This window comes from Pleurodeles waltl, chromosome 6 (assembly GCF_031143425.1).
Source record: "Pleurodeles waltl isolate 20211129_DDA chromosome 6, aPleWal1.hap1.20221129, whole genome shotgun sequence".
NCBI classification, from domain to species: domain Eukaryota; kingdom Metazoa; phylum Chordata; class Amphibia; order Caudata; family Salamandridae; genus Pleurodeles; species Pleurodeles waltl.
The window spans coordinates 831,582,369-831,609,711 of NC_090445.1; the positions used below are offsets into that span (position 1 = coordinate 831,582,369).

Genomic DNA, 27,343 nt, shown 5'->3' on the forward strand with positions numbered 1-27,343 from the left:
AATTACAAGCCATATGGGTTCTCCCAACTGTACCACAAAGATGGTAATTTTGTAGCAAAGTCAGGTTGAAAGGCATTGATAGTACAACAGAGGTTGTGCTGTGGTTAAAATGATGGATGTTGCATTTTCTCACACTTCAGCAACCCAGTAGAACAGTTATTTCATCACTGCTTGAACTGCTCAGACAAAAACGTCTTACAGACTGTAGCTTGTGGATACAATTTATGAAATGTAGAAGAGCTTCTAAAGTGGCTAAAGGAAATGTTGTGTGTTTTGTTTCATATATATGTATATAAATAGGAGACTGTCTGTAGAAATGTTGAATTGTTAAGGCTAATGCTGGGTTCCAATCCCCCAGACAGCGGAATTTCTACAATTTATTTCTGTTGTTTCTTAAGGAGGCCGACGTCATGTTGACTTCTGTTATACATGAGATTTACTCCCACAAAAATGGGTATTGCTCAGTTGTATAATTTAGCATATAAAATTGTAACTGTAATCTACATAATTGATGGTTTTAAATATAAGACTAGTCTTCAAAATAAATTTTTGGTGGATATTCCACATGCAGATCCCTCACATTTTGATTAGGTCCAGGTGTCCAACTCAATATATCTGGAAACTTTGCAGTATCTCTCCTGTGTTTGTAGGTGGCACTTGTTCCAGTTCAAAGCTGGAAGTTGCACATTTGTGACCTAACTGGATCCATATAGCACCACTGTGCACCCTAACTCCCATTCTTTTTTTACCTTTTTTTCAAAGCCCTTTGTTGCGGATTCAGTGTTGGTCACCATCAGATATCCCCCCACCCCTCCCCTTCAGGTTCTTACAAAGTGTGCACTGCTTAAAGATGTCACCACCTAAGAAATATAAGTAGTTTAAGCCCTGCCTGTCATGAACATCTTTGACCTGCTTGAGGTCTACCTGTTGTGCTTAGGGCCGACAAGCATCAAGACCAGTGACATTCATGGTTGAGGTCAGTCTTGAAGTTCTGCTCTTCTCCCTCTTTCAAGTCATGCAAGGCAAAGAGGAAGCATACGAAGAGGAGAGGGAAGGCTGTACCACTCAATGTTTCTTCCACTCATGTGGTAGTTTGCCTCAACGAGTTGGTAGACATTACTCCACCCCAGAACACTCGACTGGCAGCTCCTCCTCTAGCCTTATTGCTGACACTGGCCTCATCGCGGTACATGGCCCTAGCCCATCCCAACCGGAGTTTCTAGCGTCTTCTGATGGCAATCTTCATTAATGCAGCAGTCACTTCTGGGGCTCCAGCTAGTTCCGTAGTTCTGTTCAGGGATCCGATTGGATTACAGCCAGCGAACTCGCCTTCTGTGCCCTTCTGCACCAGAGACCTTCCCTAGGCACAATGTTGATACTAGCTTGAGCTGTCTAAGCACCAAGACCTAAGCCAGTGCCTGCTCTGTTGGTGCCACCAATGCCAAAACCTGAGTTTTCTCCAGTGCCAGCCTCTCCTTATGATCATGGCCTGAAGACAAGATCCACAAGGAAGCATGTTGATTGGCTGAGAAGGGTGGCTAAAGGAAGGAATCCCAATCTGAGCATACTCTGCAACAGCAGTACTGGCAGGCGATGGATGTCCTCTTTGGATCTCATTCTGGCCATTGTCAGATGCCAGAAATAATTTGCATCATATGATAATAGCAGTTAAGCTACAAGTTACTACCTCCTGCATCCTCTGACATGGCTGACTATTGGGCTCAAAAAAATTCCAGTAATTTTGACTCCTCTCTGAAACTGAGATCGGGTACCTCTTTCTGCTGGCAGCTCCTGAAGAAGCCTCTTTCCGCGCATTTCCAGTAAAAGCAGCATAAGTGATGAAGCTATTACCCACCATAGAGGCTACGTCAGTTCTCTTGACTGGGGCATTGCAACCTCCCTCGATGCCTCAGAACTGCTGCTACTTTTAATGAGGCCTTACTGGAACGCATCAAGGTAGCTTAGGACTAGCCATCTTCTGTCCGCTGGTACAGCTCGATTCCAGTGAATCCATATACCTTGCTGAAACCTCCCTCTCAGCAGAGCTTAGTGATGCAAGCACCTTCCTGCTCCTAGCAGAACCCAGAGAGAGTCTAAGCAGCTTTAGGCCTTTGGGAAGAATTTATTTTCAGCAGGGACTCTTGTCCTGCTCTCTGTGAACACCACCTATTTAATGGCAACGTACATCCACATATTGTGGAAAAAGGCTAGCATGGTGGTACCAAGCCTACCAGAACATCTGAAAGCGCCATGGGATCATTCATTGCCCTGAAAGGGCACACTTGGTTGAGGTTGTTCTTATTTTCCAGTGGTATACAGACAAGCCTCATGGATATACAATTTGATGCCTCTCCCCTGTTTAGGGGGAAAGTCGAGTAGCCCCTGGAGTTGTTCAAGCTAGGCAGAGCAACTGTCTCATTCTTTGTTGGCATCCCCAGCCCAAAACGTTCACTGATGGTACCAGCAGTTTTGTTGCTACTCAATAAGGGTTTCCTTTTTGCTAACTCTAGCCTTACCATCCAGTCCAACTGCCCGACCACCGTCGCCGATAATACATGTAGAAGTGGCAAATAGGCCCAGAAGTACAAGTTCTACTTGTCCTGTGCTACCTGGTAACCCTATTAAACTTTTCCCCACGCAAAGGGAAAAGACATAGCTTGCTGGAGAGAGGACATTGTCCTTTCTGCATTCCTGGAAGATCAATACAAGGAACCAGTAAGTTTTGCAAATTATTGAAAGGGGAATATGTCCCTTCCCTTTCAACAGCCACTCACTCCAAATCCTACAGCAGAGCCTCTTCAGTCAGAAAATCACCCTCGGATTCTGCAACAGGAGGTATTAGTCCTGTTGCATAAAGGAGCAATGTTATTGGTCTGATAAGAGGAAATTGGGCATGGAGTAATACTCCTGGTACCTTCTGTTTAGTAAGAAGGTTCTGCGTCTGTCTGCACAGAAAGTGACTTCACCGGTTTCTCACAAAAACGGTCTCTAAAAGAAGAGGCTAAGCTGGTTGGTTCATGAAGGAACTCAAACTGATTTAACGCCGCTACAAACAACTGGAGCGCAAATGGAGAATGAGCCGGGACAACACAGACGGAAGCACGTTCAAATCCGCCCTGAAACTAACATCAAATGATCTGGACACCCAGGCGGTGGCGCTCTGATGGACCACATCTATGCCAGCATCAACAGAAGAAAGGAAATCTTTGCCATTGTGAAGGATTTCACCTCCTCTACGACTGTCTCCAGCTCTATCACCCAGTCGCAGGACCTCTGCAACAATCTTTCTCAATTCTTTAGTAACAAAATCACTGCCATTTACAACAACTTCATCCATCAGCTGCACTCCGTAGACCTTGCCAAATGCCTCCTGATATTACCCAAAGAACCAATGCTAACCACATGGCCCCTCATAGCCCCGGAAGAAACTGCTGCCACCATGAAGGGCATCCACTCAAAGGCCCATTCGACCTCTGCCACCCAACACTGCTACTTCAGAGGACTGCCTCCTATGTCATCAGAGCCATGCTAATACCCATTCTGAATGCCTCTACCCTTTCTGTGACCTTCCCAGGTTCTTGAAAGCTGACGACTGGCCTCTCATTGCTGAAGAAACCCTACTTGACCCTTTAACGCTCACCAACTACAGACCAATCTCCCTACTACCATTCCTGGCTTAGTTCCTAGTGAAAATCATCAACAGATGCCTCACTGAATAACTCAACAACCACCATCTTCTTGACACTGCTCAGTCTGGTTTCAGACACATGCACAGCAGCGGAAACTGCCCTCATCGCACAACAGACGACATCTGCATGAATCTGGACAGAGGAGACACAATGGTCCTTATCCTCCTGGATGTCTCTGCAGCATTTGACACTGTCTCCCACCCCATCCTCATCCAACACCTGTACGACATTGGAATCCAAGGGCAGGCACTTCGATGGATCTGCTCCTTTTTGACTGGTAGGACCCAGGCAGTCAGCCTGGTACTGTATACATCAGACGCTCGAGGCCTCATCATCAGAGTTATGCAGTGGTCCTCCCGGGGCCCAACCCTGTTCAACGCATACAAGATCACACTAGCCAGCATCATCCAGTCTCACTATGCCAATTCCTCTCCTATGCCAACAACATGCAACTTATTCTTTCCCTCATGGACAAGACGCCACCGAAGCGGACCAAGTTCAGTGTCTGCATGATTGAAATTGTCCACTGGATGAAGGCCAACAGTCTGAAGCTGCACACTGTAAAGACCAAATTTGCGATCTTTGGGAAGAGCACTTCACTGGGGGACTCCACCTGGTGGCCATCACAGCTAGGACCAACACCCAACTGTGCCAAGATCCTCTGGATCGTCCTCGGTCATGATTTTATACCCTGAAGATGTTAAGTAAGAGTTTCAAATGGATTCCAATCAGTACCCGGAAACCTGTCATACATGCCCTGGTCACAAGCAAGCTGGACTACAGCAGCACCCTCTTTGTGGGATCAACAAAAACTCGTAAGAAGACTGTAGACCTTTCAGAACTCAGTGGCCAGAATAACGTTTTACCTCCCAAGCCAAACTCTCATCACACCACACCTGCAGCAACTTCACTGGTTCCCCATACACAAACAAGCACAGCCACCTTTTCAAGGCCCTGTATAGTACTGTCCCAGTCTACCTCAATTTATTTTTTTATTTTTTTGAATGAATGAATGAAATGAAGCATACTTGCTGTCACAAACCCTCCAGACCCCTCTGATCGTCTGGACTTCTGCTTGCACATTGATACCGAGAGCTAGATCCAGTGGTCGAGCTCTCTCCTACATTGCTCTTAAAGCATGGAGTGGCCTGCCACCACACGGGTTTCTTCCTCACTTCTTAAGTTCCTTGAAAAGCTGAAGACCTGGCTTTTTTGTAGTCCAACTAAGTCCTAGGTTTGGCTAGACTCACACCTGCTCAGCACCAGGATGCCTTCCAGGGAGATAGTGCGCTCTGCAATTAAGCAAAACATTACATATCATCATAGAGTTTAGGCTGTTGAACGTTTTTTGTTTCTTTGCAACAAAAAGTTAAAGATGCTGTCCATTGCACAGAGGCTTTTTGCAATGGGAATTGGAAGACTGGGTGGTGCTCCTGCACTTGCAGGATGTGTATTTCCACATACCAATCCTATTCATTCGAATAGGAGGTACCAGTGTTTCATGGCAGGTGCCACTCACTGCTAACTGGCCGACCTCCCGGCTTGATTGACATTGGCATCCAGAGCCTGCACCAAAGGAATGACAGTGGTTGCAGCGCATCTGCAAATGTTAAGCACGTCTGTATTCTTGTACTTTGATGATTGACTGCTCATAGAGGGCTCTCTGCAGCTGATATCTGAACACCTGCAGGCCACACCATCCCTGCTGTTAGACTTGGACTTTTTTGTCAACCTGCTCAAGTCACTGCTGGAGCTCTCTTGGTGCTTCCTGTTCAAAGGAGCAGTACTATGCATAACATATTTACAGGCATTGTCTCCTCCTCTCATGCTGGTCACACTTGCATGATGGTACATGAGGTCTCTCGACTAGTGCCTAAATATGCAGTGGTTTTAATACAGGGGCATTCTCTCTTGTCCTGGTGATCAGTAGACAAGAACTTCTCACAAGAATAGGCCTTCTCCCCATTGCTTACAGTCACCAATGTGGTGACCATAAGGTGGGGGACTACAGCTGGAGGGACTGGAGATTGAAGGCCTCTGGCCTTCAGATGAACAGGTTCAGCACACAAACGTACTTGAACTGTAGATGTTTCGCCTTGCAATAAAAGCCTTTATGCCCACACTTTGTTCCTGATCTGGTCAGATTTTGCCAGACAACACAGCTGCAGTATGTTGGGTGTCAAAACAGGCTGGTGTGAGGGTCTTATCTTTGCTATCTAGAAGCTCTGAGATTCTGTGACTGGGTAGAAGCGCTTAGGATCTTGCTGGTCGCTTGCCATGTGGCAGGCTCTCTGTACACAAGAGTGCATGTCAATGTCAACTTGCCAAGTGTAGGAAAGTGGGTTCTGGTTGCAGAAGCCCCACATTTCTTGCCTGGTTTTTGATGCAGCTTTGACTAATGTGCACTGGATTCTTGCTAACCAGATCCCCAGTGCCAGTGTTCCTTCCCTAAAGCAGGAGATCTGGTCACTTGATCCCCAAGTGGCCAGGCCCTTTAGCACCTCTGTAGGTCCCTAGTAAATGGTGCCTCTGGTACCTAGGGCCAGGGAACTAAAGAGTCCCTCAAGAGATGTAGCACAGCTTGTGCCACTCTAAGGGACCCAGCATCAAACACATGCAGACTGCAACTGCAGGCTGCGTGATAAGGTGCTCCAACAAGTGAAAACACAAAATGGCACACAATTGGGTCCCTTAACACTGCCTGAAATACTTGTAAGTCACCTGTACAGCAGGTCTTACACCCCTAAGGCAGATTGCATTATATTACAGGTTAGGGCATATCTGCATGAGCAAATATGCCCCTCCTTTGTCTTTGTCGATTCTTAGACATAGTAAGTGAACAGGGAAGCCATTTTAAATACATGTATTGGACACTGTGTGGTAGATGTCTCTCATGGCATCTCAGCAGATGGTAGAATGTAAGGGATTCTATTCCCAAGGTTGATGTCACTCTTGACCTCCCATTAGAGTGTGGAGTGTTGTAAGTCATTTGCTGGAGACTGAGAAGAGAGATGGATGTCCTGTGATTGCAGGTGGATAGGATGCGCTAAATAAAGAACCTACATCTCATTTTGGATCGTGTTTCATCTTTACATTTGGTGACGAGGGTCCATTGGAGCATCCTAACACATATACTATTGTCATACCCCTTGGGATTAGCATTGAGGAACATTTTGCCCATCGAGGAACATTCTATCTTTTGTTGAACTAAGGACATTAAAAAATAAATCTTTCTCCTTCAACATCTAATGCTGGTGCTGGTGAGCATATTCCCAATTTTATTTCTGCCTCACTTTTTACTTCAGTTTTCTCTGATTGCTAAGCACGGAATCATTTATATTCAAAACTATACTTGCCGCTCTCTTGCTAGTGCCGCGCACCCACTTCAACCAGAGGATTCCTCTTCATGCTCATTCACGCGCGTGTGTCTCCTGTCACCACACATGCATTATTTGTTTGCTCGCGCTCAACTACAGCGCGTTTTCCGCTCAGCAAACTCCCAGCATCACGCGTTCATCATTTGTTTTCCGGCAGAATCCACACTTCAAATTGCACACGCAGGCGAGCTCGTTTGAAGTTATACATAAACGCAAGCAGCAGTTCCCGTGTTCATCAGAAAGTGTACTCGAAAGTAAAACAAGGGGTATATCCTAACAAAATAACCGCTTTTGTTGGAAGAAAACACCGACAGATACAGAACTTTGACGTTTTACTTTCAAAACTGAAACTGAATTGAAACTGAAACAAAGTGTATAGGATTCTTTACAAATACTGTGTCTTTTTACAAGAAATATTTGTGCAAAAGTTTTGTTTTAGTTTTCCATAATTGTTTTTGCTGTTTAGACTTTAAAAAGTATTTTAGAAGTACAATGCAAAATATTTCACCTCCACCTTTTTTCTTAACTATCCCGGGAGAACCACCCATAAAATGGTCAAAATGGAAAAAAACATTTCTTCATTACTCCAGGGTGTGTGGTACTAACCTGTCTAATGAGAGGAAAACAGCTTTACTTATGCACTGTTTGGGCGTGAAGAGCAAGAAATCTTTGAAAATCTGCTGGACCCAGGTGATGAAGGTACAGATCTAAATGAAATTGAAATATGCTTGAAGAAACTAGATCTACATTTCTTACCCAAGGTTAGTACCATTTTAGAACGTTTTCATTTCGTCTTGAGAGAGCAAAAATCTGGCGAAAGTACTGAAGAATACATTACCGCTCTAAGGAAATTAGCATCTACTTGTAAGTTTGGGAGTACTATTGATGAGCGGATCAGAGACCAGTTTATGTTGAGGTGTTTAAGTGACAAAATAAGGCAAGAGCTGTGGAGCAAGGATGATCCATCTCTGCAGGAAGTTATTATATTAGCAAAGGGTGTGGGGCACACCTTAGCTTGTTTTGAAGAACTAGAAAATTGGAAGAATGTTGGGATAAATAAAATTACTACAAGAAAAGAACAAAACCGAGGGAAAGAAGCAGATGGCGATAGAGTGGAAGATAAAGCTGATCAAGGACAGTGGGTCAGATTCAAGGATGCAAGGTGCTTTTGTTGTGGGAATAGTGGCCACTATGCATCATACAGGAAGTGTCCTGTGATCAATATGACTTGCAAATTGTGAAACAAAAAGGGACGTTTTGCTAAGTGCTGTAACTCTAACAAGAGTCTGACGTCGGTGCAAGTCGTAGAAGATTGCATATTATCGGTTACAACGAACGCTGAAAGGAAAAAGCACCCGAAGGATACTGTTACTATTTTAGGTGTTACATCTGAAGTACTGTTCGACTCTGGAGCATGGTTGACTTTGATATCCAACGATCTATTTGACGAACAGCTGAGTCACAAGGTTGAATTGAAAGACCCTGATGTTCCGTGAGCTTATGGGGGGCAAGTTATTGATTTAAGAGGTTACATTGAAGCCGAAATCTCTTTCCAGACAAACACAATCTTTGGGAAAATGTATGTTACTGTAAAGGGGGATAGTGTTCTGAGCTGGCCACACCAGAAAGAGTTGAATGTCATTTTAGACTCCAATTCACCCACACCTGTCATGATCAAGGATGATTTTGTTGACATGTTGCGAAACGTATGTGAACTTTCTGTGCAAGATGGAAAGGGAGAGTCTTACCTGATTTTGTTAAGTCCTTACCTGACTTTGTTAATGAATACAAAGGGGTATTCAGTGACAAATTAGGTTGTTTGAAGAAGTATTCCCATCGTATAAGGATAAAAGAAGGGTCCGTTCCTGTGGCTGCCAAAGTACGTCCCATTCCGATATCTATGAAAGATGACGTTGAGAGAGAAATACGTAGATTGTGTAAAGATGGAATAATTGAGCCAGTAGAATCCTTGGATTGGATTTCACCCATCGTCGTTGCACGAAAGCAGTCTGGGGAGATTAGGCTGTACATTGATTTGAAAAATCTTAACAGGTGTGTGGTCAGTGATCAATTCCCATTACCCAACATAATGGAGATGGTCACAATGTTGCATGGGTCAAAATATTTCAGTAAGCTTGACTTGACTTCTGCGTACCATCAGGTTATGTTGCATGCTGACTCAAGAGACTACACCACATTCATTACTCCTTTTGGAACTTTTAGATATATAAGGATGCCTTTTGGGTTAGTGTCTGCTGCTGCAGTATTTCAACGCTTGATGTACAACTTGTTTGGCTCAGAACCTTGAGTGAAATGTTTCCAGGACGATATTTCAATACATGGACAAACTGTAAAGGAGCATAAAATTAGAGTTAGGAGGGTTCTAGCTATATTGAGAGACCACGGTTTAACTCTTAAGTTAAATAAGTGCTCCTTTTGCAAAACTGAGATTGAATACCTAGGTCACAAGATTACAGCTAAGGGTTTATGTCCTAAGGAAGAGCTAGTCAGGAACATATTGAATCTGCGTAATCCAGAGAAGAAAGAGCAGTTTCTATCATTGCTTGGAATGGTAGAGTTTCATGCTAAGTTTTTGCCCAATCTAGCCTCTAAAACAATACACATGCGTAAACTGCTAAAAAAGGGGACTGAGTTTACATGGGATGAGGAGTGCAAAAGAGAATTCGAAGGGATAAAAAAGGAACTATCGACGATTGGAAGCTTGAATTCATTTGATCCAGATAAGAAATGTGTGATTATGTTAGATGCTAGTGTGAGAGGTTTAGGGGCAGTGTTGTTACAGGATATGGGTGACGGTGACCTTAAGCCCATAGTGTATAGTTCTAGGACGTTGCGAGGAGCTGAAGTCAATTATTCCACAATTGAGAAGGAGGCTCTGAGTGTCTTCTGGGCGGTTAACAAATTCAAGAATTTTGTGTGGGGCATAGAATTTCAGATTTTTACGGACCATAAACCCCTAGTGGAAGTCTTTATGAAAAAAGGTCTGGATATGATTTCTAGTAGAATTATCAGATGGGTTGTCAATCTACAGGATTTCTGTTTCAGTATGTTCTATGTTCCTGGATCCAATAATAAGATTGCTGATTGTTTATCTAGACTAAGTTCTGAAACGGAAGAAGGGTTAGAAAAAAGTGAGGAAAGTGAAATCAGTGTGTGCAGTGTAACTTGGAGGTATTGTAGAGCAGGATGAGTGGTTAAGAGCAGTAGTTGAAGATTCTGTATTACAGCGGGTGCGTGAAGGACTTAGGTACGGGTGGAATAATAATGTGAAACGGGGGTTAAGGAGTTGGGAGGATTTTGGAAAGTGAGAGATGAGTTATCTATAGAGAATGGTGTCCTTTTGCGTGGTTTGAGATTAGTAGTTCCAGCTGTTTTGAGGGACAAGATTATCGAGTTGGGACATGAAGGACATCAGGGGATGAGTAGGATGAAAGCCAGGATGAGCCTTAACTATTGGTGTCCAGGAATGGATTTAATGATTGAAAGGATGATCAGGAATTTTCCAGACTGTTGCAATAGTGACAAGGTGTACAAGACTAGAGTACCACCGATTTGTATAAGAGACATGCCTAACAAGCCTTGGGAAGTGGTAGCAGTGGATGTTGTTGGACCTATTTACGGGAAAGGTGGGTCCAACTACATTTTGGTTTTGGTAGATCAGTTTTCCAGGTGGGCTGAAATATGAATCTGTAGTAGCATTGAAACTAAGATAATTATTGAATTTTTCAATGACATTTTCAGCGTGAAGGTTTGCCAAATACAGTTGTGAAAGACAATGGGCCGCAGTTTGTTTCTTCTGAAATGGAAGAATATTTTCAGTGCAGAGGCATTAAACATAGAAGGTGTTCCTTGTATCATCCTGAGGAGAGTGGTACAGTGGAAAGGTTTAATAAATGTGTAAAAGAATGTATACAATTGGAGAGTATAGCCAATAGGAACTGGAAAGATGGTCTCAAGAATTTCCTTGATGCCTACAGATTCACGCATCACTCTACTACAGGCGACGTCCCTTTTGAACTTTTTAGAGGTTGTAAAGCTAACACTCTTTTGGCACCAGGATGGGTGTGTTTGGGAAAAATGACAGTGTCTCATGGAGCAGCGTGAGTGGGGGGAATGAGTGTGAAAAGAAGTGCATACAAAGAAGGAAGGAATATTTTGATGAAAAGAAGAACACACTAAACATTGGTGTGAAAGTTGGAGATCAGATTTTAGTCAAGAAACCAACACTGTGTAACAGTGGGAGTAAGTTAATGGGATCATTTGAAGTAATCAGACTTTTCAGGAATGCTGTAAAAATTAAGGATGGAAGGGTGTGGAATTTTAATAGAGTGGTGATATCTAAAAAAGTTTCATGATGTTAAGTTTGTTTATAGGGTTTCTCCTCCCTGTTTTTTTTTGTCCTTATTTTGTTTTGTTGTATATTTTAGTTTTATTGAACATTATAATCTTGTGTCCTATCTTTAAGAGGGAAGGTGTGTGGTAGGTGTCTCTCATGGCATCTCAGAAGATGTTAGAATGTAAGGGATTCTATTCCCAAGGATGATGTCACTCTTGACATCACATTAGAGTGTGGAGTGTTGTGAGTCATTTGCTGGAGACTGTGAAGAGAGATGGATGTCCTGTGATTGCAGGTGGTTAGGATGCTCCAAATAAAGAACCTACATCTCATTTTGATCGTGTTTCATCTTTACACACTGGTCAGTACGAGTTCCCCAGCTACATGATGGCTTCACTGAAAATGGGGATGTTTGGTATCAAACATCTCATATTAATAAACCCTCACTGACTCCAGTGATGGATTTATTAATACATGCACCCAGATGGCACCCTAGAGGTGGCCTCTGAAAACCTACCAACTGTTGGTGGGCTGACTGACTAGTTTTCACCTGTCTGCCACCAACAGACAAGTTTCTGACCTCCACGGGTTGCTCTCATGTGGTCAGGAACAAAGCCTGCTCTGGCAAGGGTGTTAACACCCCTCCCAACAGTGTTAGCTGTAAATCTGTATTCCACGTCAGGGGATGAAGTGAAGTTGTAGTGCCTCAAGATTATGAATAAGCCACTTTACAGAGTTATACTCAGTTTGCTCAAAATGTATGTACAGGTCTCCGAATAAGGTAAAATTTGCTTTTTGAAGGCTGCACTCATCCATTAATTCCGGTAAGGCTGCTGCAAATTGGGAGGAGGCTCCAGGAAGGCTTTGCATTACAGGTCCTGAGAAGGTGAAGGTCTGGGCAAACTCGAGGGAAAACTGGATGCTTTTACAACTTTTCATGTCTATCGATCTATCGGTGTGAAATTGGCCATGTATTTCTTTTTGAAAATGATGGCAACCCTTCCGCCTAATCTACCCTCCCTATTCTTATTAGCTATCATGTAGACAGGTGGCAGAGTCATAACTGTATCAGGAGTTGACTCATTTTTTTTCTCGTCTCTTCTAGGACAATAAACAGCTCCGAGCCGAGTTTAGGAATGGACCTGCAGTTTAAAAGGTTCATCTGCTTCTTATAGATGAGAGGGTGTGGGTAGTTTGGAACTAACCGTCGGTGTTGTGAGGTGTTCAGCCTTCCAGTTACAATTAGTGCAGGTGGTAAGAGTGTCCTGCAGAGATAATACTTTTGTGCAGTTATTTGTCATCCCCTTAATAATTTGAAGCAGCTTTTCAGAGGTGTATGTTAGGTGTGTCTTAAAAAAAATCTTTAAAAATGCACGGAGCTTCAGGCCCCTGGCCCTGGCCGGACATGGACAGGCTTGCCTTGACGCACTGGTGGCACAACCTCTTCGTGCGTCCAGTGCACGTCCGCAACATGGAATGCCTTACGTACCGGGCTGGGCAGATGTAGAAAAGACTGGACCGCTTTCTAAAATGGCGGTTTTACTCAAGCTGGAGTGGCAACCAAGAAGTGGTTGTAGTGGCACTGAAGGCGGCCACAGATTAAAAAAAGGTAAAAACACCTCTGCCCTCCACCCCCATTGACACACTTCACAAATAAATTTATCCCCCACCACGATTTAAAAGGATGAAAACAGTGACCGTTTTCACAGTAGGGACAAATGGGTATATTGTTGCAGCAGTAAGGTAGGGAATACACTCAGTCGAAGAGTGTTGCCAAATATGTGTCTGTGCCGCTGTATGCCTTAAGTACTGACCTGGACTGATATAGAAAAGACTAGACCGCTCTCTAAAATGGTGGTTCTCATCCAGCTGGAGTGGCAACCATGAAGGGGTTTCAGTGGCATTGAATATGGCCACAGATTTAAAAAGATAAAAACAGCCCCTGCCCACTTCTCCTGTTGACACATTTCACAAATAAATTGATTTCCCCAAGCATGATTTAAAAGGATAAAAACAGAAACTATTTTCACAATAGCAGCAAATGGGAAAATTGTTCCAGCAGTAAGGTAGGAAATACTGGCAGTCGAAGAGTGTTACCAAACCATTTCCACACAATATCCTTAATGCAGACTTTCTGTGACTTCCACTGGGTCCTCTACTCTAGCTACCTCTCAGAGCAGACCTTCTCACTCAGTTGCCAGGGCAGGTTCTTCACTCCAACCTCCAGAGCCTCCACCTTCATGCTTGGGAATTCAACAAAGACAGCTTTGACATGCCGACGGAGGTAGACAATGTGAACTTGTCAGCAAATCGGTTTTGTTACCTGATGTGCAAATGAGCATGTAGATACCGTGAAAGCACACATTCCAAATATTACATTTTTCTATTTGAGTAGCACAGCATTGTTGTGCTGTGGGCACTGTTACAAGCTACATTGCAGGCCTTTCGAGGTTGCTTAGCCTTCCGGAATAGCCATATTTTTTTAAGACCCTGATTGTTTAGAATTTTGAGGGGGCTTACATGTATGTTCCTCTTTAAACTTTTGCTTTGTACCAATACACCTTACATTTGGGACTGTTATTCTTGATAGGAGTCCATTCTCAACCTCTAGATAGTTGTTAGTTGTGAATGTTGATCCTTGAAACTGTGTTCTTGGTAGCCATACGTCAGTGCAACATGTCGATGAGCTGCATGCCTTGTGTCTGTCCAGCCTTCACTTCCTTTTATCTGGACAATCTGGTCCCGAGGATTAAAGCAGTCTTCCATATGGGACAGTCCATTACTCTTCCAACGTTTTTCCCTCTGCCCCATCCCACCAGAGAAGGAAGCACAATAACATTGACTGAACCCCTGTGTGGCAATCACTTCTTATATCAACCAGATGAGAATTGAGGTGTAATGACCAACTGCTTGTGGGATGTGCAGGCATTAAGAGGAGTATGGTGATCCAGAAGATGGCTTTGTTACAGTGGATTATCCTCTGCTTCGAAATCGGTTACTCCCATGCTAAAAAGCAACAACCAGAGAGAATCTCTGCTCATTCCACCAGACTGATGGCCTTAGCCTTGACACTGAATGGGGGTGCTCCTGTGGTGATTTGTCAAATGGCGACATTTTGCTTGTTAAGTGGTGCAGGATTTATTAGTCTGGCTGCTCCCAGAGGCCCACTTACTGTTAGAGGGGAATGCTATGGTGCCTATTCCAAAGGTGAGAAATCTACAGGTAGATGCATCCATTAGAAGAATAAGTTGCTAACCTTTGGTAACAGTCTTTTTGGTGGATTCTTTATCTACCTGCAGATTCCTCATCGATGCTGCCCACTTTCCCCTTCTGAAAGATGGTTGTATACCTTTGGAAACTAATAAGGTTGCAACTTTGTTCTGCTGTGCTGCACATTCCCATATGATTTGATGCCGTCCTCATATATGCCTATTAAAGACTGATAAAATGTATGAATAAGTGTAATAAGGGTGCTAGGGTGCCACTATATGGCACCAGTGATGTCACACCCGTACTGCATCCTGTGCGGAGATGGAGCCAGCACCACCTCCCAGTGTGTGAGAACTATTGCAGAGTTCTTGGATCCAGACAGATGCCGGTGGATATTCAAAATGTGATGATGATACAGGTAGAGTATCCACCAGAAAGATTGTTACCAATGGTAAATAACTTCTCATTTTTAGCTTAAAGATCACCCAAAGTTCTATGACATGCTGAAACAGGATATCCTTTATTCACAACTACATTCACTTGACTATAGGATGGACCCCAATTCATTTGTGGCGAAATAACATTCTGTTACATGCCAACCATACAAAATACACCATGATTTATTTAATTGAAAAAAACAAAGTAAAACAGACATCCTTAATGGTATAATTAATTTTTGGAAAAGCAACCAATAGTAAATATAAAAATCTCCAAAAACTAAAGCTTGGCTGCTGTCGTTTATGAATTTAACAATGATACCTTTGAAAGAGAACTTGTGATAAAATAATTCACTTTTTTTTCTTAGTAGATGCCCAATTGATTCTGGGAAGCATTACTAAATAGATAAAGGGAAACTTAAAGATTAAAAAACAAAAACACTTGTTCCAAAATAGTTTTTGACACACAGTGTGGTGATCTTGACACCCATTATCTGAAATAGTAAACTGTGATCTGGGTGATTGTATCAAGATTGCACTCTGCACATGCTCAAGTTGGTGGCCTTGTTACCCCGGTTATGTATGCTAAGTAAATAATTACAGACCTCTACTTTCAAAGTCATTCTTACAACAGAAGTATCAACTTTCATCTCTGGTACCTGCTTTTTGACTGAAAGATCACTTCACACAATAAATAAGGTCATTCTCCCTGTTTTGACAAAATAAATCCGGAAACTCTGACAAACTTGTCATAGCTTTGGTCATCAGTGAACATGTAATGGCATCAGAAAGGCAATGCTTGCTGTATGAGTAGTAAACTGAATTTAGATCTGTTTCAAATTCAGTAACTCCTAGGTATTAATGGTCTTTAAATAGGTCCTTCATTTTATAGATGGAATTCCCTGCCATAAGTTCTGTGTGCAGTATGTGAACATATAATGCATTCGTAACACAGAACAAATGTCACTCGTGTGACATCAGGTTGTTCCTTGTGTTATTGTTCATTAGTGCTGTCTATTATTGACTCCACTTTTACTGGGTCTGCCTTTCTGAGGTAGAAGATGGCAAATTTATTCTTCACATGTTACCTCCCAAAGTAAGTTGCAGGAAAAAGGCAGTCTGAAAATGTCTCCTATTTATGTAGCGTCACTTTTTTTGGGTCAACATTTTACTTGATATTAGGGCATGACCAAGATGACCCCGCAGTCAGATGTGTTGTAAGAAGTGCTGCTGAGGCCTGCCAGAATCCTGATATTAATCCTCACCACCCTTAACTAGGGAGCATGCAATCATATGCACACCTCCCACCCCACCCCGCCTTCGCCCTTGTCGATTCCTCTGCAGATCAGGCTTTTTTTTTTTTTTTACTCTCCTGCATTCCTCAGGTCGGCTGCGTGACTGGCCTGAGCCGAGACCAGAGTGTGGCACAAGACCTCCCCACTGGCGATTGGGGAGCCGAGCGGCCTGAGGGCACCCTTGAGAGGCTGACTAGAGGCGGTCGAGCCTATGCAGGGTTGGCGTCCCACTGCCTCACAAAGAGCTGCTTTGCCTCAGAGGCCCTGGTGTTGGACCTACGAGGACGACCTGACGCACTGTGCTACTGAAGTGCCAGACCACAGTAACAATTAGTGGTGTCGGCTGCTAGGGGATTGTGCAGCCCAGGGATGCTTCCGGAGGGCTGCAGGTAGGGGGTGGCTGGGAACACACTGGATTGGTGTCCCACCACCTCCTCAGGGGCTGCTTGAGCTCAGAAGCCCTTGCGACGCAGAAGAGAACAGAGCCCCCGACCTGGGTCACAGGAGGTGACTGGGGGATGTGGAGGATACAGCCTCTGACTGCTTGGCGCTGCAGAGCAGAGGCGACGGAGGAGCAAACCCACTGTGCATTCCTGGTGATTCTGGACCAGAGACCATGGCAGCTGGGGGATCCTATGGCCCCTGAACTGTGTAATCAAGAGTAACAATGTGCACAATGCACATTGCCAAGAACGCCAGGATTGGGAAAGTGGCCCTTTGATTTGAGGCAAGCCTGGGACCATCATGCCTGATTGGGAGGTTATCTCCTACTGCTGGATCTGTGTTTACTATTCTTCCCTGCGACCCTGAAGGGGGTGGGGGGTCAACTTTAGCATTCTCTGCCTTCAGTGTTCATTTCGAGCTTCCTGTAGATGGAAGAATCCCTGGTGGAGCATTCCCATTCCAACAGTATGGAACTAGCAACTATTGTGTCTAACACATGGCTAGATCCCCCCCTTCCCAGAGAAGTTGATTGCTGTGAGGCCCAGGGCAGGACCCTAATTATACCAGAGTCCTCTGGATTGCCTAGTATTTGAGACTTTGGGTCTTTGGGGGACACTACAAAAAAACTTTGGTGTGTGGCACTCAGTTTATGTCCTGGCGGTTCCCCCTAGCATTGCATAGGCTCCAGGTGGAGGCAGTGGGGATTAGTGGCGGTGCCTGATAATCACAGTCTTGCTGTGCCAAAATGGGTAAACCCATAAAGAAGAAAGATCTAGATTCCGGGTGCACCAGCCACGATGAAGGCCTCTAACCTCAACTTAAATTATGGAGGTCCCAGCTTGGCGTAGCAGACCCCATGAGTTCCCACATTGAAAGACGTACTTCAAGCAATCACTACTTCCAGGGAAGCTTTGGAAACACAGATCGACTCATTGGAATTCGGAATCCTGAAAGATGTCCATCGACGTTTAGCTGAAAGAGTACCCCACAGCGGAAGGGACATTACCAGATATCCTCACTGATCTTATAGCGATGTGGGAAAGACTAACAATCCTGGAGGGCAAAGTTCAGACCCTGGAGCTGCACGCAGAAGACTAGGAAAACAGGTCAAGAAGGAACAATATCCGAATAATAAAACTAACTGAAAAAGTTGAAGGGCATAGCATGGTGGCCTTCCTGGAGAAATAGATCTGAGAAGAACTGGCACTGGAGGGCCTCTCACCCTTCTACACACTAGAAAGAGCGCGTCGAGTACCAGCATTGTCACACCCATTGGGGGTAAATCATAATATTACAGAGACCAAGATTACACCCCAGCCCAAGCCTGGAAAAAAGATGACCTCATGGTGGACAACAGCAAAGTAAAGATTTTTGAAGACTTTACTAGATAAGTACAAAAACCACGGTCCACATTACTGACGGCAAAGCAGCACCTTCGTCAAATGGGTATAACTTATCATATGTTTTTTCCTGCCTGACTGAGGGTGATCACACCGGATGGAGTGCATTTCTTCAGCACCCCACAGGAAGTATGGGACTAGATTGATCACCACCCACAAGCGGACCCCAGCTGAAGCGCGACTGAGTGCTCACCGAGACAGAAGCGGCTACGATGTGGACCTTGAGGCACCCCTTGAGGGACCCATTCTGAGCAGAAGTTCAACGTGGGCAGCAGAGGGCGCTGACATTAGCGGGAGCCCTGAGCGGGAGCGAGCCCCCCCCTGCTTCCTTAGATGAGGAGGAGTAGGAACAGGCATTCAATCTTGAGAGAGGGTCCACCTCTGCTGAGGACTCAAATGCTGAACTACCTGTGGTGACTCCTGGAACAGCAGGTGAACTTATTTGACTGGTCTATGGTATAGTAAGAAGGGGAATGAGTAAATCGGACACAGACCTCATGCTGGCAGGGGAGGAATGCAATATAATATTTCAAGCAGACCACTAGATTGACAAATCACCCTATATGCTGGCAGACTCTGCAAGTCTATTGATTTCACTGATTTTAACAAGTGGCAGGACCTGTGTTGGCTACCCCAAGTGACTCACACCCACTACTGTTTGTATTCTTGCAAAAGTTTGGATGAGGGTGTTCACCTGCTAGTCCTGGGGAGGGGGAGTTGGGTTGATTGTTGTTTACATGTTTGGGACGGTTACACCTGTCGCTCTCCAGGAATACTAATTGCATTAATTTGTGGAAGGTTGCTGAATTGCACTACTGTGTTTCTGTCCGATCAGGAATTAGGCTCCTCTATTGCTCTTTCACAATGGCTACCCCCAAAATGTATATAATAATATGCTGGAATGTGAAGGGAATGCACAATATGGCCAAGCAATATAAAGGCTTTTCATTTTTATCTGGGGTGGGTGGTTATGGTTCCAGATAGCACTCCTTCAGGAAACACACCTTATCATAAGAAGAAGGGGTGGCTCTTTACTGTAGTTGGCGAGGCCAGGCTTTACTATACCTCTTATGTGACATTTGCACAAGGGACACTGATATTGGTGCGCCCAGTAGTTTCTCTTTCAGTGCACTGGGGGATCTCATTGATATAGATGGCTGTTGTGTGGTGGTCACGGCTCATCTTGATGGTAGAGTCATTACCATAATAAACATATATTCCCCGATCACAGATCAAGAAGTGTTTTTGGCTGAACTGTCAAGGAAATTAGTCCCCTACTTAGTAGGCACTGTTATCATGGTAGGGAACTAAAATTGTGTAGCTAACACAACACTGGACTGATCCCATCCCTCTCTGGGAGACTCCCCAGTTATTAGAACATCTACCTTTTTTTACCAAATGGCAGGCGGAATGGGAATTGGTGAATTCATGGTGGCCCCACCACCCACAGGAATGGGACTAATCTTTTTTTTTTTTCTCGCCTCTACATTATCTCCACTTGTGCTTGGACGCATTCCTTTGCCCCATGGTCTAGTGCACAATATAGAATACCATTCTCGAACCTTATCAGATCACAACCTGATTTTACTGCACCTAGAATGTCTCCACATGGATGCTGAAGTTTGAATCCCTGGAGGACCCTGTATACCAGAACTCAATAGGACAGAGAATTAGTCAATACTTTGAGGAAAACTCTGGAACAGCATCTTCCCAGGTGGAGTGGGATGAATCTAAGGTGGTGCTCCAAGTGAGGTGCATAACTGAGTTGGTGTGCGTGAGACACACCTAATTGACTGAAGTGCTGTCCTCTGAGAGCACCTTGCGATCCCTTGAATTAGCCAGACTGGGGTTGCCAGACCGCCAAAGAGCACTACTAGAAGCAAAGGAGGTAACAGAGCAGGTGGAACACCTTCGGTGGTTTGATTACAAATTCTATATGATAAGAGCACATTCAGAAGTTGACTGCACAGGCCAACTTTAGGCTTGGCTTGCACATCCTACCAAATTAGGTTCTGTAATAGTCGAGTTTGAGACGAACCAGGGAGATGAGCTCTTTAGACAATTGGACATCAACCACAAATTTTATACTTATTATTCAAACCTCTATAAGAGCGCAGCCTTCTTGAGGTGATACAAATATTCAAGACTTCCTGTGACTCCAGTGCAATTTATCTCTACATATGCTTAGGATCTGGCCCCCAGACTGGTGGGCGTATATATAAAGCAGCCAGGGATGCAGGAACTCTTCCAAACTCCATTTGAGAAGTGTTAATAGTACCACTCTTGAAACAAGAGAAACCTGCCCATGACCAAAGGGCATATCGACCTCTGTCTATTTTTTTTTTTTTTTAATGTTGATTACAACATTTTCAGTAGAATTCTAGCTGCTAGACTTCTTCCCCATATGCCCAAGCTTATTCATCCAGACCAAGCGGGGTTCACTCTTGACTGTAACACAACACTGAATATTCGCAGACTTTTTACAATACTAGAAGCTGAAGCTAACAACCAGTTGGATTTTTGCAGTCAACATAGAAAAGGAGTTTGATAGCCTGGAATGAGTCTTTGTATATCGGGTTATGGCACGCTTCCAGGTGGGGCAGGGGTTTTGGGATTGGACCAAGTTGCTGTACTTCGCTCCTATAGCCAGAGTTAGAATGTGTAAGATCATCTCAGAGAGTTATAACATGGGATGCAGAACTCGCCAGGGATGTCCTTGATAGTACCTACTCTTTGTGTTAGCTATGGAGCCCTTAGCCTGTTACGCAAGGATGGGGAATAGCTACAGGGGCGTTGAGGTAGATGATCAAACCCACTATTTAGCCCTTTCTGCTGATGATAGCAGCATAGATTAGTTTGGAATGTTTTCTAGGTTGAGAGTTGGCAAAAATCCAGACTATTCTCAGCAAGGCCAGTTCCTGAACCCACTGCTGGACCTAGCACCCCTTTAGTGGGATCCCAGTTGCATATATTACTTGGGGGGCGTGAGTATTTCACGACTCTACAGATCTTTAAGAAGGTAACGTTAGTCGAGCGATTCAGTCCCTCCACCTTAGTAGGAAGTTTTGGGGAACGCTTCCCCTCTTAGTTGCAGACCAACTGGTGCTATTGAAAATGTTCACATTGCCCTGCTTGCTATACTACTTTGGAGTCTTACCGGTGTGGATCCCGCGGGCAATCTTCAGAAAAATCGGGTCACTAGTGGTATCATTTCTGTTAGGTTCCAGTCGTAGATGAGTGGCATTGACTACACTACTGCGACCAGTGGGGGAAGGAGGCTTAGCCGTCCTGGATTTTGAATCTTACTATCTAGCTGTGCAGCTGCAATGGCTGACGCAGTGGGCGGCAGGAAGGTTGACTCCCAAACAGGAGTGGAGATCTGAAGCACCAGAACTCGAACATCTGATCAAAGCACTGCTAGGGGTTAAACGCACCACTGATGGCGACTGTACTGAATTTACTGTGCTAAGTAGCTGCTGGATTGGATGCTTTCAAAGAACACTGACTGGAATTCCATAGTCTCCTGACATACCGCTTAGAATGCTGAAGGCTGTCCTCCCATGGGGGAATTTGGAGAGGACTAGCTAAATGGATGGCAGCTGAGGTAACTACTTGGGGGACTTCTCAAACGGAAGGAATACCCCTTCTTTGTAGGAGTTGGGGGAGGAATATGACCTACATCCTAGACGTGTCTTACTCCACAATGCAGTGACCGCTGCTATAAGTAAACACTGGAGAGTGGGATTGGCGGAACCCCCACAGCAAAAGAGCTGTTCATATATAGTGACATCAGGAACCTATAAAGCAGTTACCTGCTTATATAGGGCGATAGGTGAAGACATTATGTTATCCTTGAGCACACTGCGTACACAATGGGAGAAAGACTCTGCTAAACCCATAGATAAGAAAGTTTTGGCAACAGTATTAGGGAGAGGACCTAAGATATCAAGAAATGCCCGGTTCAAACTCAAACGTTTGTGTTCCACAGCACATACCTTACACCTGGGAGGATAAATAGGTTTATGTCTATACCAGATGCAAAATGCCTGAGATGTGGAGAAGTGGGTGCAGAATTTGCCCATATCCTCTGGTCCTGCCCGAACCTTACTATTTTTTGGGAAGAGATCACTATGATAGTTGCATACATTATAAACATGGAGGTCCCGTGTGAACCAGTATATTGCGTCCTGAGCAATTTCCCACATACAGCAAAAACAAGCCACTAGTAGGTTCCAGGACATAGCTTTTGTACTGATAAAGAGTGATCACTGGGAACTGGAAAACAGCTGGGGGACCTAGATCACTGGTTTGGCGTATAGAACTGGATAGATGGACTGACTACAGGGGTGCTTTATTGCTCCATGAGGCTAGACACAAGCGGGAGATCATGGACTTGGCCAGAGTCTGTGAAGTATTGGTGGAGGTGATGAAGCATCCAGAGACCACCCCCCACAAACCCCGACTCAGCCAAACACTCTGTAGAAGATATTCACTCCTTGACTAACCATTATCTCAGCAGTGAGCCTAGGGGAACAGAGTGTACATGTTGCTTCACAGTAGATAGACCTGACCTAAATTTTAACAGTCTATCCAACAATACCTTTTAGCATTTCTTTCAGATCATGGTTGACAAGGTGCGCGACAGAGGATAGAACTGTTCCCACATTGCTTTGGCTATTAATTTCTAACTAACGCTGGAGAAGTAATACAAAATGCACAGCATAGCTGGCAATGTGTGTTTTCGGTGCAATATCAATAAACTGTTTTTTTTAAAAAACATTCCCAACAGCTAAATGGCAAAATAAAGTACAATATCTAAATATATATTATGCACAAGTGGCAAAAGTACTGTTTAAGACAAGTGCAGTTAAGTTAATCATTCTAACTTTGATTGACTTCTGTATTTCTAGTATTTTAGCCCCATCCTCCAACCAACCCATTCTCCATTCCTGCTCTTTTTATTTAAATGAGAAAGAGAGATCGGCAAAACCAGATTGGTGTTTATGAAGGTTTGCTTGGATTAAAGTTGGCTGTTAAGACACTTTGCACATCTATATACAGATGTTTTGCTTTGCTGTGCAAATGTTATCCAGTTGTCCCCATACCAGGATGAAGTCTGGTTATCCTCAGTGAAGTTGGATAGTTTAGACATACAAGAAATACAAGTGTTTGTGATGAGTAATTTGTACGTTGGTTTGATATGTGCCGTGCATACTACAAGGTGCACACAGGAAAATATTAACACAAATATTTGTGGGGAAGCACACTGCATTTACAATAAACATTGTACAACTTTCTGAGCTGTAGAAATAAACAGGGGGAACATGATAATTGTGTCCTTTTGAAATAAATGTATTTGGTTCTGATAATGATTTATGGATTTGCATACTACGAAGGCACTTGCCACAGCTCCTAGTTTCTTGTTTGACTGGTGTGTTAAGGATACCAGTTTTTCTTACTGTATACTGGAAGATAGCCAAATTGATTGATGATTCATTTCTGAGCAAGTAATTTTGTCCTTCACTGCCTTTAAAGTGTTTGGTTTTTATTGTTTCGTACAGGGCATTTATAAACAAGTTTTCTGTTGTGACTGATGCTATTCCTGACCTTCATCCGGGTGAGGAAATATTTCACTTGTCAAACTCAGGGAAACTATTTAATCAGCATACACTGGATTTGAAAAACTTTGGATTTGTACCACATCGTGAGGAGGAGAAGCTTATCTTAAGGTATGGATGTACAAGCTTAATGCTAGTGCATGTTGTCCACCATTTACAATGTGGGTACTTTCCTCCAGGACAGGCTTTATGTAAGACCACATTCACTTGACTGTTAAGTTAGACTCCAATTCATTTGTGGTGAAATCACATTTTGTTACATGTCATCCATACAAATATATACACCCAGATTTATTTAATTTAAAAACAAAAAACTAAAACTGACATTTATCCAGTATGGTAAGAGTAATTTGAGGAAAAGCAACAAGTACTAAAGACAAAATACAACAAAAAAACTCCAAACCCTAAGGCTCGGCTGGCGCAGTTTATGAATTTACCTTTGAAAGAGAACTTGTGATAAAATAATTAACTTTTTTCCTTGCTTCTTCCTTTCTTCCCCACTAAATGCACCTTTTAGCTTCTTAGTAAATTACACAACACTGAGTTGTAACGTATGCAGCAACTTTTCTTCTTTAAGTTCTCAACGTCTCCCAGAATATATTTGACCAACCATCTGATGGCAGATATCATTATCATACATTATATGTGTTGTCACTGTAGTTGTTTTGAAAACTTTTTTTCTTCCTGTAGTTGGTCAAATAAACTTTTGTAGTTCAGGATTTAACCCCCAGGTTAGATGGGGTACAGGATGTGTTCAAGTTCAGTTGTAAACTTTAAATTCTGGAAAAGGTTTTAGTACAAGTGTCATTCAGAAAGTTGTCAATTTTCCATATACCCAGAATGTTTTTTAACCTCTTCAGTATCTGTATCTGTTAAGCTTTGCCTTACATGTGCCCTGGTTGTCATCTGGGTTGGTGTGTTCCTCCATCTCCTAAACACCCTTAATGAATATCTGCAAATAGTCGTCCAGTAGTGCCATTATTTTCAAAATGTTTCTATGCCTGTGTTAACTATAATATGTTGAATCTCCATCAGTTTTCTGCATCACCTCCCATCTTTTTCCTCTCTATATTGCTTATAGAAAAAGGCCCTTACTTTCCTCAGAACATTAGACTGAAACTATGACTCTTATTTATATACCAATCACAATGTCTGTCAAGTATTTAAAACTCCAAACGTATTTGCAGCGTTTACGCAGCTAGAGGCTGCCATTTCCTCTTAGGTTTAATTTCTGATACCTCAGACTCATCCATGATAAATTTCCTTCTACACATTTTTGCCTTGATTCATCAGAGTAAACATTTTTATCAAACATTATTCACATTTTATTAATTATGCTCCTGTCTCATGCTATTCTTAGCACCCTCCCCCCCTGGAATCCTTCACCCTCTCTCTTCACGGATCATACCACTCATCTTCAATATGCATACTCTATTGAAGACTCTAAGACACTGGATTTCCATGATCTCCTGAAGCAGCTTTGTGATGGTTTTTAACCCATTACCATGAAGAGGGCTGCTTAATCCTCTTTTTTTGTGCTTTTGAAGAAGATAATCTAGAGGAATCTCATAATGCCAGAGCTGCATTTGAAATCTGTCTATTTCCCTTTCTCTCCCCAAAAATATAAAAAATCCCCTTATTTTTATTGCCATATTCAAGTGAACTAAAGGTAAAGCTTAGACTGTGCATGTTTTAGGTTACATTTGCACATTTGCACAATATATGTGAATTCCATACATCTATGTTCATAAACAAATTATCTACCTAATTAGCACAGACAGGATAAACGTTTTAGCAATCAGCCAAACAATTGTAAAGTGCAAACATAGTTGAGCATTTTCTGACTTCTAAGTTTAGAGATAAAACTTCCATTTCCAGTCAAATGGGACCCTCCCCCCTTTTAAGTATGGTCACACATTTGACTGTTAAGCCACCCAAAACATTGAAGAGGCTTAGCCTTAATGTTTCATCTTCTGAAAGATTTACAGTCCACCAGTTAAAGGTTAAACACCTGTGAAGGTTACATGATTTAAGATTTGAAAATAAATCATTATGATTGAACACAAGGAGATACCTTGCTATGCAAAACATTTAGTGCTAGAACGGTCTTCAATGTTAGATGGTTGTAAAACTAATCAATGCAAGCCATTTTATTAAATGTTAATTTGAAATCCAACAATTTAATTTGGTAATTATTTGTTCAGGTTGGATTAATTGTCCCTGAGGTAACTTGCAGCTTGATAATTCTGTGATTTTTTTTTTTTCACCACTAGCAACTACATCTAATAATATCAACCAATACCATCCCAGCATTATAATTAGAAAAAGAAATTGAGTAAAATATAGGTGGTAATTCTTTCCAAATAAAAAGGGCAGGAGAACCTACACAAATATATGGAAAACAAGAAAGTAATGAACCAAAAAATATTCTAGCACCCTTATTCTCATTTGCAGAATTTACTTGATAAATTGGGCATTGCAAGCATTGGAAGGCCGGTTTACCATCTAGTACTGACTCAAGCGTTTTTACCCATAATTTTCTAACTAAGGTTAAGTATAATGCAGAGCTTAGCATGTTATGCCATGTGCTATAATGCCAACTAAACTTCTCTAGTCGAGCAATAGGTATATAGGTTCATTATAGCAAAAAAATCTAAATTTAAGATAAATTACCAAATTTCTATATGGACCATCTCTGCTATCTTTAAAAAATGTTGATTGATGCACGTTTTCTTCTCTTTTGCAACAGTAAAGCACTTTAGGGCCCTTTTTCATTGTCTCTCTCAGTCACAAAGCACAAGTTAAATGCGTAATTTTGAGGTTAATTCCATTGTTTTATTGTTTGCAGTTGGTTTGGGACGAGGAGGAGTTAGTACAACGATAAGGGAACCCAGATTATGAAGGTTGAATGTGTGAGAGAATTGTCTGGCATTACATTAGGTTGAAATCAGTAGTAGAAGACTTGCAGGGATTAGTCCAGTTGTTTATACTTAAAATGGCACAGCCTACATCATCTAGAAAAAATAAAATTTAGTGCGTTAAATATTTTTTGCTTGAGCTAAAACTGTTGAATGTGCTGTGACCCAGCAAATATTTGTTATTCAAACAGTAGGACAAAGAACACAAAGTAGTTAATATTGTGCGTTAATATTGTACTTTTTTTTTTTTTAGTGCAGGGAAAAAACAGCAGATCAATTTAGCTACTCAAAGTTTCCTCAGCCTTATCTATCGGTTTGTGCAATGCCCAGCACCCATCTTAAGGTGGCTTTTTCAGGTAAGATGTTTTTTTATACCATGTATTCTTTGCCTCTTGTGTGGGCATGGTAAATGTTTACGACCCAAAAAATATTAGGTTCGACAGGAGAATGTGTTCAGTTATGTATCCCTTTCCTGACACCTACGTATACATAAGACATTCTTTGTTTTCACAACATTGTTACAATAGCTTGATTTTCTACTGTATTTACAATGAATTTTGGGACCAAAAGGTGGTGAAGATTTGATTGTTACACAAAT

At 42.8% G+C, this 27,343-nt stretch overlaps 1 protein-coding gene across 1 annotated transcript in view; it reads left to right on the forward strand.

Moving 5' to 3' along the window:
- Nucleotides 1-27,343, forward strand: part of SLF2 (SMC5-SMC6 complex localization factor 2) — a 393,983-nt gene that overhangs the window by 96,871 nt on the left and 269,769 nt on the right. Inside the window, exons 8-9 of the mRNA XM_069239517.1 lie at nucleotides 23,771-23,938; nucleotides 26,999-27,101. Of these exons, the coding sequence (XP_069095618.1) occupies nucleotides 23,771-23,938; nucleotides 26,999-27,101 (271 nt within the window). The remainder of the gene's footprint in view (nucleotides 1-23,770; nucleotides 23,939-26,998; nucleotides 27,102-27,343) is intronic.